We start from the raw sequence: 13,387 nt of genomic DNA on the forward strand, positions 1-13,387 counted from the left end.
CACAGTTGACTTTCAAGAAGCACTTATCAATATATTCAGATTCTTTTCCTTTCACAGGGCTTTGCACATGCTGTTCCCCAGCCTGGAGGTGTTGAATCCAGAAGAGCGGCCCCTCCCAAGTGCTTACTTCCCTTCTCCATCAGAGTGGAAACTGCTCTTTGTCCATGCCCCCCTCCCCCATTAGATTAGAAGGTCCACAAAGGAACGTCCCATGCCAGTCTCATACACCTAATCATCCCCAACAAGTAGTACAGTGTTGGGCACATATTAGGCACTCTTACTTGACGAATAACTGTGTCCATAAGCTTAGTAGTTACAAAATCAAAGATTTACGAGCGAGAAGAACTACATAAAGGAGCAGGTGGGCTGGGAGAGGACTCTAACCAGCTGGAGAGTCACTGAATTAAGAGAAGAATGATAAGCTCTTCTTAGGATGGCTGCTACTCAGCTCCTCCCAGAAGGTACCCTACATAAGCCAGGTCATGTCTGCTGCTGCCAGAACTTCAGATCATTCAAGTTACCAGAATTCTGGATTTTCATGTGAGTCTCCTGATTTTTTTAAACGTTGGCACTGAATTCAAAATGTTTTAACCAACCACACTGTGTGGGCCAAGGAAAACAGGCCCCAAAGCCAGATGTAGCTCTCAGTTTTCGAACTCTTATCTTGGACTCTTCCAGAGCCCCTTAAATCCTAAGAAAGCTCAACACACTGGTTCTTGTTTCATCTCACTGGTTGAGAAAGGAAGTATTACCAAAACAATGGGGACTCTTATCAAAATTACAAAGGAAAAAACCATGATGCCATGAAATTAGGAATTCATGTATTTGAAATAAAAACAGTGAATTATTTCATTTCTGTATTTCTATAACTCAGAGGCCTATTTTAGATACATTTTGTAGAGCAACAGATTTAAATCTGGAATTTTATAACTTGTAAATCACTATGTAATACTAGCTATCATCATGAGTAGTGCCATCTGCAATAAATAAAGCTGATCTCTATTTAACTGCTTGAAGTGTTCACTCATTTTGGCCCCAGAATGAGATTCAGTTTCCTTAGTGGCAAGACAACTTCTAAACAGCTCAAGAATTGTTATAAATGACAACTGCTGTTAAGTCTTTAAATTTACAATATTAGGGTTATGAACAATTTTATTCTGAGTTAAACTAGCATTTGTTTCCAAGCAATGCATTTATTTGGAAGGATATCAGTTACCAGTCATCAAAAACTTTTGTATGTTGAAAATGTAATTTTAATAGATAATTCTTCATCTTACATAGGAGCACAATAAAATACACCACATTCTGAAAAAACTCCAGAAGTTACGAGAATAAGAGGGGGGAAAATTCAGATGGGCTACAATATCCATTACCTTAAACTGCAAGAGACAAAGGTTCCAACCCACAGGTTAACATTTACATACTTATGACTGACTACATTTATGTCTTAAAAATAACAAGAATCAGGAATTAGATATGGAAGGGTGGGAAAGAACAGTTTTGTGGGGGAGGAACTCTGTCAATGCAGAAAAAAGAGTTGATTATCAAATTAAAGAATAAAAGGAGCTCCCGTAGCAAATACTAGAGGGATGACAGTAAGAATCATTAATTGAGGATATGATGCCCTCTAAGGGAGAAACCTTTCTGATGACACTTATGCAAGCTGGCTGCTTGAGATTTGCTCAGCAGGTCTGTAAGAAAGACTCATAAATGGCCTGAGCAAACCCCAAGTGATTATCAGATTGGTGTTTCCTAATAACACACACCAGTGGTCACACATGAAGTTCTGAGACAAGAACTAAGAGCAAAGTCATAATGCAAATGCCAGACACAAATGTGGCACATGTGAAAGTCCCACATAAAGCCAGTCACGAGTGTGGCTGTGCTGTGACTCTCTCTCCTCTACAGTAATTTTCAAACATTGTGGCAAGACACCAATGATCATCTAACTAATCAGACAACACAAACACATTTATTTCAAATTTCTAGGAGGTAAAAAATGTCACATACTGATGCTTTAGGCATGCTCAGGGCCAGCGTATAAATACTCCATTCAGTGATATATCTTAACACAAATTTTGCATTAGTGAAAAGAAACTGGCAAAATCCTCCTCTCGCCATTCAATTTGTCAGACGTTGAAGACCAAAAGAGAATGTTCCATCAGTTTTAATTTTTAAATACGATTGTCACATTGGGAAAAATGAAATAAACACAGTAAAATAAACTGTACAAAGGCAAAGTAGAATAACAAAAAATATTTTACTAAAACATAAGATTTACAGAAGTTTCCAGACAAGCCATACAAAATGGTCACAAGCTTTTTCTTGAAGGGAGGATTCTACACTTGACAGCAAAGTCACAATGTTATTAGTGAGGGCTGTGATGTTTGTTTAATGTTCCCATTTTGGTTCAAACAATCAAGCTTGTCCATCTACAGTGTCTAAATAAAGTTAGACTTGGCTAGAGAGCATATTCTAAAGAACTGGTTAGCTGCTTTTAACCAATGCAATCAGATCACCATAAAAAGGGGGAAAGGAGCCCATAAAATTAAAATAAAACTACCTTCCCCCCACCACCAAAAAAATAATAATAATAAAGAAAAACACCCACACCCCTGCAGCTAACCCTGACAACTACCTTCATTCACAGTGCTTTATACTCAAACCATGACGGGGAAATGAATAAAAGCAGAGAAGGGCCACTGCTTTTAAACGTTTCGCAACAATCCAGATGACACTTCTAGCCTCTGCTCATGCTTTACAACAGTGAATCAGGACAAGACATAGATTTGCTAATGTGCATTTAATCACCAAAGGACTGAAGATGTCTGGGGCTTTTATTCTGTAATGTTTCTAAGACTGTGTCCATTAAATGCAAACAAAAAAGGAAGAAGTCTTGGCAGAACAAGAGAAGTGATGCACACTTGATGATCGGATCGATTTAAATATTATTCATGGCATATAGCCTAGTCCATGCTCTAGCTGCAGACAAAAAGAAACACGCAATTATTACTTTACTTACTTCAATATGTTCCTTTCCAAACTCTATAAAAAGTAAACAAACAGTATTAAGTTAATTATGGAAACAGCATGCTGTAATCCCTTAAATTCATGCCATTTTCTATAATCTGGATCAGGGCAGAAAGATTGTCTATGTGTCTAATTACCAAAACACTACAATAGAATTTTAAAGTTCTACAAAATTCAACAGGATGAAAAGAGCTGTCTTCTTTTGTCTCCTTCATTTCTAGACATATAATCCTCCTCATTAATTATGTTAAAATCTGTAGCAAGAAGCTTACTGATTTCAAACTCCCTAACTAAAAACTGACACATAGTTTAGTTTAATCAAACAGATTGCAAAAACAGCTCAAAGAAGCTTAAAGGTCTTCCATTATCTTTAAGTATTGCTAGATGAATGGCAGGCACTCAGGTATTTGTTAAATCATGTGTAGTTGTGCAAGAGTCCAAGATCTCCCAATTACAGTTCCTCTTTAAATTTGGGAGTCATGTAGCAGGCTATAAGATGGCGTTTGAACATCTTTTGTTAAGAGGTTATTTACATACTATAAGAAAGATCTGATTTTTTTCCTTTTAATGTATTTTTTCTTTTTCTTTTTAAGACTCTAAATGATGTTTTTAAGACGGTGGTACAGGGGAATTCCCTGGCGGTCTAGTGGTTAGGACTCGGTGCTCTCACTGCCCAGGAGACCTTAGGCCCAGGAACTAAGATCTGGCAAGCGGAGCACAGTGCAGCCCCCGCCCAACCCACCCCCCCAAAAAAGGTACAGGTTGTTTTTTAAAGTGGAAGTGGAGTGAAGGAGAATGAACATTAAATACCTGTTTCTATGGCTTGGGCTTCGTTGCTCTTCCACTGCTCCGCTACATCATTTGCTAATGGATCATCTGGATTGGGAGCACTTAACAAAGCCTGGATCGATAGCAGAACTGTGCGGATCTGCAGTGCTGGGGACCACTTATCTACGAAGGCAACAGGCCCAGAATGACCAAGCATGAAAAAAACAGCCGCAGAACTGCTGCATTTCCCTCCTACAGAGTTCTGTGGTCTTTATATTATATAAGGTAAGATTACAATATTCAGATTCTCAAAAGGGAATGCTTAAGAGAAAAAGGAGAAATCTTAATAGCATATAATGATAAAGATAACACTTACCTTTCAAAATATCTAAACATATTCTTCCCAACTTGTCTACATTAGGATGATAAATTTTGGTCATGAAACGTACTTTAGGGGCTGCCATTGGGTATTCTTCTGGAAGGAATAGTTCAAGTTTAAAAGTCCCTCCCTCAAAGGGGGAATCCTGAGGGCCAGCAATGACCACATGAAAATAACGGGCGTTGCTCTCATCTGGTTCTGCTTTAATGCCGGGAACTGGCTCTGCCAGCAAACGCTGGGTTTCCTACAACAGAAAAACATAACACATCTGTGAAACAAATATCATTTTGCTAAACATCAAAATAAAAGTTAGAAAATTTATCTCTTGGAATTGGACATAAAAGAACCTCTCCAATCTCCTAAATAGTTTTTATTTAGATTAATAAAATGCAAAGTTCAAAGGAAAAAACATAAATAATCACAATCAGCTGAAAGCAACTGCAAGCAAATACTGATGATATCATATACAATTCCAGCTACAAATGTCTACAAATACGTTGAGAATAAAATTAGACTAATGAAACTGATCTTATACTCAAGGAAAAGAGAAGAAAAAAAAACACACTAGAATTACTACATAGGTAACTTGCTCTGTTTAAACTTTACCAAAACCAAGCTGTTTAAAACGTAAAATTAGTTTTTAAAGCCATTGAAAAATCTCCCCTCTGAAAAATACAATGGAACAAAATAAGTACAAGTGCCTAGGCATTTAAACAGGGCTAGAGAAATACACACCACCACGCTGATTAGTCTCTAAAATTGACAACGACTCAAATGGACCCTTCCTGCTCCCTCAGCAATCATATCATTAGTTCTCTTTTCCATCTTTCTCCCTCTCTCCTAAATAACTGTAATATCCTTCCTCCTCTCTGTTCAAACCTCCAATATCTCCATCCACATCCTCACTTTTGGCTGGTAACTCTGCTTTGTATTTCATGAGAAAATAGAAACCTCCTTAAGTTCCCACTGTAGCATTTGTATACCAACCCGCATGTGTGTGCCCATGTGCTCTGCACCTTTTCTCCTGTTACTAAGGATGAAATGGCTGTCACTGGCTAAAACCAACCTCTCCTCTAAATCTTATCTCCTTCTCACCTACTCAAGGACATTGCTCTAGCATCGCTTTCCTCTCTTGAATCATGTTTCCCCTCTTTATTGGATCTTTCCCCAAACTGTACAAACTTACTGTAATTTCTCGCCCAAAAAAGGAGAAAATGACCTTGACCTGACTCTCCCCCACCAGCTACTGCCCCATTGCTTTGCTCCTCTTTGAAAGTTATCTATACTTGGATGTCTCCAATTTCTCTCCTCCCCTCCTATCTTGAACACAACTCTCCAATCAGGCTCTAGCCACCAACCTGCTTGTTGAGGTCATCAGTGATTCCCACATGGTAAAATCAAATGGCTAAAGCTTAATCTTCATCTTAATTGACTTAAACACAATGTCTTACCCAGCTGGTCTGCCCTCTCCTTGGTCTGCAAGGCTTCATCCAGCTTCTTGCAGCTGGCTCTCTTCCTACTTGTACACTCTCCTGGCTCTCTTCCTACTTGTATGGCAGCAGCTCCTTGCAGTTTCTTCCCACCTCCCCAATACTCCAATATTGACGTGCGCCAGGGCTCTGTCCTAGGTCTTCTACTCTGCCTACACACTTCCAGAGTGATCTCATCCAGTCCAATGAATTTAAATACTCAATCCACTCCATATATGCTGAAGCCCAAAAGCATATCCTGCACAGATATCTCCCTGAATCACGCCTCTTCTATCCATAACTGTCTGCTCAACAGCTGCTCTTAAATGTCTAATACGCATCCCAAATGTAGCATGACCTTTCCCCACCCTCAACCTGCTCCTCCTCAAAGCCTTCCTCGAGTCAGTTAACCAGAAATCCATCCTTCCAACTGATCCACCTTTTCCTTCATACCCCACCCATCTAACCTGGTAAGCAAATTTTGTTGGCTTGAACTTCGAAATCTACCCGGAATTGGACAGAAGTCTCATCACTCCACTGCTACACTTCTGATCCAAGCCATCATCAGCTCTCACCTGGCAGACTTCAACAGCCAACTAACTTGTTCTACCTGCTTCTGACCCTCAACCCCCATCTGTATTCCACAGAACTTTTAAAAATCAAAGTCCTTATAATGCCCCCCAAAAGAAGCTTTACGTGATCCCCTCATTCCACCTATCTCTTAGTCATCTTCAGCTATGCTTCTGCCACCCTATCCCCCCATCTCATCTGCTTTGTTCCAGCCAGACTAGCTTCTATGTAGTTCTTCAACCTGCGAGGCATACTCCTCCCTCAGGTACTTTGTGCTCACTTTTCTTCCCCCAACTTTCTATAGAGCTCACCCACCCAGTTCCCAAGATCTCCATTTAAATGTGTTTTCTCTCAGTGAAGCCTCCATAATTGAATCTGCAAACCCCACTCCACCCTATCCCACACCCTCCCCCTCTATCCCTGCTCCCCCCGCCCCACCAACTGTATCTCCAGGGCCTCTGAACATATTACATCTCACTTGTTTTATTTGGAATGTAAGTAACACAGAAGGGGAGATTTGTGTTTATTTATTGCTATATCCTCAGCATTTGGAACAGTGCCTGGCACCATAGATGTTCAGTAAATATCTTACTGATTTATGAATCTACCTAATGTTACAAAGAACGAGGAATAAACAATCAGAAATTTCATCTTTAACATTAATGTTATTCAAAGCAGGATGAGCACATCACAAGAAGAAAAAGAATCCACTCAGGGGCTTCCCTGGCGGCACAGTGGTTGAGAGTCCACCTCCCGATGCAGGGGACACGGGTTCATGCCCCGGTCCGGGAAGATCCCACATGCCGCGGAGCAGCTGGGCCTGTGAGCCATGGCTGCTGAGCCTGCGCATCCGGAGCCTGTGCTCCGCAACGGGAGAGGCCACAACAGTGGGAGGCCCGCGTACGGCAAAAAAAAAAAAAAAAAAAAAAAATCCACTCAGGTGTGGGAAGAAATAATCTAATTTATATTTATAAATTATTTAGCCAGAAAAATGTTAATATTCAATATACAAACTGACAATAATAGTACATGTAGTTTTATATATTAGTAATATATTTTCAACACTTTGAATACGTATCTGTAGTCAAAAACATTTAGAACACTGCAGTATCTAAACATTTAGGTATGAAAATCAATGCATGAGAATATTGTATTCACACTGCCTTCATTTAAGAAAAATTATACACCTTACACTACTTCACTCTACAGCCTGCAGTGCATATACTTAAAAAAGATTTCTCTGTCAGCACGGTTATATATTGAAATAGTCACAAGATGCAGATACAAAATCAAATCCTTTCCCAAAATGTGTTAAACTCATTTAAAGTAATGCTTTTAGTACTTTAATTCAAGACTAGTTTGTTTTGTTTTGTTTTAATCATGGCAATGCAAGGGCAAATCAAAAACTGAAATGATATACACTACTTTCAGCAAAATATTCTTTAGATTCAAACAAAGTAAAACATTTTTTGGAGCCTTAAAAATCTCAAGAGGCAATAAAGAAGCCTCCCATCTTGGGAAGTCCTCCAACATGTAACTAGAACAAAAGAGAAAAAGTAAAGATATCAGGATGAACAGCAGGCGTGAAGGAATGAGAAAAGAAGTGGATGGTAAAATTCCTTGAATTTTGACTCCTCACCTCCATCCTCCTTTGGTTTTTACCCCAGGTCTTCATATTTTTAGAAAGCCATAAAGAGAGAGACTGGGGGAAAAAAAGAGAAAGCTGGCGTCCAAGAGCCCCAAAACACCATTCCCTGGTTAAACGAAATAGTAGCTCTATTCAAAGCTATAAAAAGCTTCCAGAAGGGCCTCCAAGATCACATCCCAAAATAGCTTCAAAATCACTCTCTGTAGACATTGTCAGAGGCAGAGAGGGCATTCTCCTCATCTTCAGTTCACCCTCAAAATCAGACAGTCTTTCTAAAGAACGTACATATTAAATATATCATGTGGCCTGATCAAGTATCAGATTTAATCGGAACACATTCTAGAATAAGCTCTTGGGTATCGAAAACTTTTTGAAATAGTTTTTATATGCTCTCAAGTCCTAACGGATTTTGATATAATGAACAGATGCATAATTATTTGACTACACAGCACTGATTTCCCAAACCCACAGCATAAATTACAGGAGGAAAAAAAGAATAAAATCCAAACCAAATGGAACAATTCTCTCCCACAGAAGTTGTCGATTTTTTTCCCTAAAAAGGCAAAAACTGGGTAGGAAATAAAATCCTTCCTGCTACTACTCTCACACATGGTTATAACTGTGAAACACGTTCTAGTTTTATCCTATCCTTTGGTAGAAAGACAGTGAAGTATTCTTCAAGTCTAGAAATAATGGGTTCAAATTACTAGTGCATTGCTTAACTACAGTTTTGAGCACGTAATTTACGTTGCTCTGAGCCTCAGCTTCCTCATCTATATAGTTAACATTACCTCTCATGCAGAGGTGCTATGAAGAGCAAATGAGATAACACTGTAAAAGGACTTGGCAAATGAAGTCACATAAGAGGGCCACAGTCACATTATAACCAACTCAAAAAGAATCTAGGGTAAGAACAAAGCACAGTAACAAGTCTCAAGATTTATTAAATAACAGTGTTTGTTTTTAAAGAAAACAATAACCTGTAGTTGCATTTTGTGATCCTATTTGTTTAAAAGCAATCCTGGGACTGAATCCCAGGTAGAACTTAGGTTAGGCCATGCAGAATAGAAAGTAATGTAGACTAGTTTAGAAAACTGGTTACAAAAAGTAGAAAAGGAAGTACATAAAAGGAGAACATGAATTTAAGTGGCAACAAGATTAGGTCGCAAGGAAACTATGTCATCTTACAGAATGCATATAGCAGTTCATGCTACAAATACTTTAAAGAATTTAAATAACATCAAATTGATCTGATTATCAACAGATCTATTGGGACTCAAAGAGCAAATCCCAGAATAACACCACAGTAATGACAACACTTGACATTCAATCAACTAAACTCCATTAACTAGGACTTTTCCTGTTTTTAGGTTCAGTAATAATTTGTGTGCACTATGAAACAATGTAAGGTCTTACAAATTTTAAGGCAATGAATTATGTACAGTAAAATTTTAGATAATAAACCACTCTTAGAAAAAGAGTGGTAATTTTCATGTAGGAAAAGCTGTCCCACTTATTAACTGTATATACCCCCAACACATTATATGTACAGCAATTAGAGTTTTCCCCATTTAGAATATTCTCTGAAACACAAAACTGCAATTGTGGATCTTTTAGCTCATCTCGCCTAAGATCTGACTCAATAACTCTATCAGGGACTCCCCTGGTGGCGCAGTGGTTAAGAATCTGTGTGCCAATGCAGGGGACACGGGTTCGATAACTGGTCCAGGAGGGTCCTACATGCCGTGTAGCAACTAAGCCCATGCGCCACAACTACTGAGCCTGTGCTCTAGAGTCCTCGAGCCACAACTACTGAGCCCACGTGCTGCAACCACTGAAGCCCATGCACCTAGAGCCCGTGCTCTGCAACAAGAGAAGCCACGACAATGAGAAGCCCGTGCACGGCAACCAAGGGTAGCCCCCGCTCGCCGCAACTAGAGAAAGCCCACGCACAGCAGAGAAGACCCAACTCAGCCAAAAATAAATAAATTAAAAAAAAAAAAAAAGAGTTCGCATGCTGCAACTAAAGATCCTGCACACAGCAACGAAGATCCCATGTGCTGCAACTGAGACCCGGTGCAGCTAAATAAATAATAAAATAAATTAATTAATTTTTTAAAAGTAATGTGGTAAAAAGAAAAAGGTAAAATTAATTTTAATATTTTATTTAACCCAATATATTCAAAATAGCATTTCAACACGTAACCAATATAAAAATTATTGATGTATTTTATGATCTTTTTTTATATTGAGTCTTCAAAATTCAGTGTGTAATTTATACTTAGGGCACATATCAATTTGAACTAGACACTTTTCAACTGCAATCTCCACATGGGACTGGTAGCTACCATATAGGACAGTGAAACACAAGACAATCCTGTTATGTGATGATTTTACTTACAGATCATTAAGAATAATTTAACTTACTTCATATAGTGAGTAAAATTTGGTAGAGAAATTTTAAAGCATCACTATATTCCCCTCAAAAAATTCTTTATGAAAGGTAACGTCAGGGAATTCCTTGGCAGTCCAGTGGTTAGGACTCGGGGCTTTTCACTGCCAAGGGTGCAGGTTTGATCCCTGGTCGGCGAACTAAGATCCTGCAAGCCACACAGCACGGCCAAAAAAAAAAAAAAAGTAATGTCAGACATCTGAATCACTAATGGCGGGAATGTGTATTACTGTTTTTACAGTCACAAGATTGTGTTTGAAAATGATTTGTAGCAATTAAAAAAAAAACACTGCATGGAGAAAAATTAATTCAAACAAGGCAAGTTCACGATGAAATAAGGGTTAATCGGTGAGAAATAATTTTAATTTTTATGGTTCACACTACCCCCTAGTGGACATAAGACATCATCTACTTATATCAACCCCTTTTCCTTGGCAAATGAAAAATCTGACAATCATATAAGTTAATTATTTTACCCTAATTCACTGTTTTTTAAAATGCTTATCCTAAAGTTAGATGAGAATAATGATTCTAAAGGCACACCCTCCTCCTCCTTTTTCTCCCTCTACTCCCACACACTTAAATCTCGTAATTTCTTAGGTGGTACACTCAGAGACGGAAAAATGGAGGTAACTGTTTCAAAGGCTCTGGATACCAAGATATCACTTTGTTGAAAAGCTTTATTTCCAGTCAGACTGATAAGTAACAGTTAGGAAAGTACTCCTGTGTTCCACTTGGAGTAACATCCAATAGATAGGGTGGGATGACTTGGGCAAGAAATCTCTCCATTCTAATTTTTCTCCTCAACCCAAGACCAGATCAATACTTCTGTTAAGTTCAGTGAAAAGGAATGGAGACTTAGGAGCCAGAGAAGAACTTTTCAAAGGCTAAGTATATCCAACCAACTTACTTCTCAGGTCTGAATTTGTCTGGAAGCATCTCCATATACTTCCAGTTTCCGGCACCTTAGTACCTCCACTCCTCTTACTATAACTAGCACAATAACTTGGTTTACTTGTCAGACCCTACACTATTGGAAGATGGGAACTCCAGCTAGCAAATGGTGGTGGTTAAGTGCTAAATAAAGGCTTCTTCCAGGAGTAAATGCATGCACACTCAGGTCCCGCACAGCTGACGAGAAGGATTACTATACCTGCTGTCAGTTAGTAACTTCTACCCCAGGAACGGCACATACAATTATTCCAATCAGTGACAATGGACAAAAATCTGAAAATCCTGCTAACAAACTGTGCATCCAACAAGGAAAACTATTAGGCTGAATTCCTTGTCTTCCTTGTCTACTACCCCCAATTCTTTTGCCCCCTAAACGCATCAGGTTATGTTGCAATCTGTTTCTTTTCCTCCCGCATCACTAGCCTGTAAATTCCATAAGGTCAGGGACTTTATGCAATTATCAAGCAATGTTCCCAGATCAGCAGACAATCTATAAAAGCTCAAGTAATAAAAAAAAAACTAGGTCAAATACCAATTTAAGTGCTTTAAATGTATTACTAACTCATTTAATCCTCAGACCCATTTTACAAATGAGGAAAATGAGGAACTAAGAGTGACCACTTAACAGTATAACCAAAGCTAGCAAGTGACAGAGCCAGGTTTGAAATCCAGGCTATTGGGCTCTACTCACTGTAGCTTCAGAGCCTGTTTTCTTAATCTCAATGGTAAATAGAAAGACAATTAATACAAACAGTAAATATCAAATGTTTGGTAGGACAATAAATAGCACAGAAGTTAAGGAAGGGCTTCATAATCATGAGGAAGTACTTCATGAAAAAGGTAAATTAAGCCATGTCACTAATTTTTTTCTTTTGGAATTGTCAACTGAAGAAGTATATAGTCTTACTAAGATAAATAGGGTAGGGAAAAAAATCTGCTATATTCGATTTAAAAATTGGTATAGACCAATTTTTGCATTCTTTTTAAAATTTTAATAATGGTTATTTTTTATTTATTTGTTTAATTTTGGTTGCGCTGGGTCTTCATTGCTGTGCGTGGGCGTGTGACCCTAACTATCTGCTATATGGTAAGCCATTCTGTCTCTGATATTACAAAAACCATTATGCTCTGAAATGTTCTGTGACTTTGAAATATGAACTTACTAACAAATGTATTAATTCCTTATTTTGCTCATGGTATTGTGGCATCAACTAACTCTAAGTAAGAGTAAAGTAGAGTCCCTTGCCCCCTCCCATCCCAGGAATTTATTTCAATTGTGAGTATAAATATACACAAAAGTCAGAGTTTTTTTTTAAACATCTTTGTTGGAGTATAATTGATTTACAATGTTGTGTTAGTTTCCGCTGTATAACAAAGTGAGTCAGCTATACGTATACATATGTCCCCATATCTCCTCCCTCTTGCGTCTCCCTCCCAACCCTCCCTATCCCACCACTCTAGGTGGTCACAAAGCACCTAGCTAATCTCCCCGTGCTATGCAGCTGCTTCCCACTAGCTATCTATTTTACATTTGGTGGTGTATATATGTCAATGCTACTCTCTCATTTCGTCCCAGCTTACCCTTCCCCCTCCCAAAAGTCAGTTTTTGGAAGATGCATTTTAGAATGGGTATCTCAAGGTCTTAGAGTAGGTACAGGTGTGAGTTAGGGACACTATATGAACAACAGGACTAGATTGGGGGCATATTTTTTCTTGGTTATTTCTAAAGACACTTTAAAAGTTTTCTGGAAAGACAGAAACTTTACATCTCCATCTTTTTTTCCCTGTTTTTTTGAAAGATTTCTAAATATTGGCATCACAGTTAAAGACAGTATCAACTACTCCTTCATATAGCACTCATGAAATTCTTGGTGGTAAAAATGTCCTTTGAATACCCAGCACTGTAATTAGTAGACTGATAGAAGTTATGTTTCCCCATTTCTCTTGGTTTCTTATTTGATGATGCCATAACACTTCATGGCTTGAAATGACTTTAGCACCAGCTCCAAAACTAAGTCTTTAGTGATTTGAATACTTTAACTGTCCATCTTAATGAATTCTGTGTCTTAGGAATGATATTTTACACCTCTGAATGAAGAGAGGACCTAATAACTTAG

General features: G+C 38.4%; 1 protein-coding gene across 1 annotated transcript in view; it reads right to left on the minus strand.

Annotated features, from left to right (window-relative positions):
• Positions 1 to 2,151: 2,151 nt before the first annotated feature.
• UBE2N (ubiquitin conjugating enzyme E2 N) overlaps positions 2,152 to 13,387 on the minus strand; it is a 34,200-nt gene continuing 22,964 nt past the window's right edge. The window contains exons 2-4 of the mRNA XM_067697537.1: positions 4,175 to 4,421; positions 3,841 to 3,981; positions 2,152 to 2,982 (exon numbers count right to left, since the gene is read on the minus strand). Coding sequence (XP_067553638.1) covers positions 2,942 to 2,982; positions 3,841 to 3,981; positions 4,175 to 4,421 — 429 coding nt within the window. The 3' untranslated portion in view covers positions 2,152 to 2,941. The remainder of the gene's footprint in view (positions 2,983 to 3,840; positions 3,982 to 4,174; positions 4,422 to 13,387) is intronic.

The sequence above is a fragment of the Pseudorca crassidens genome, chromosome 11 (assembly GCF_039906515.1).
Source record: "Pseudorca crassidens isolate mPseCra1 chromosome 11, mPseCra1.hap1, whole genome shotgun sequence".
Taxonomy (NCBI): domain Eukaryota; kingdom Metazoa; phylum Chordata; class Mammalia; order Artiodactyla; family Delphinidae; genus Pseudorca; species Pseudorca crassidens.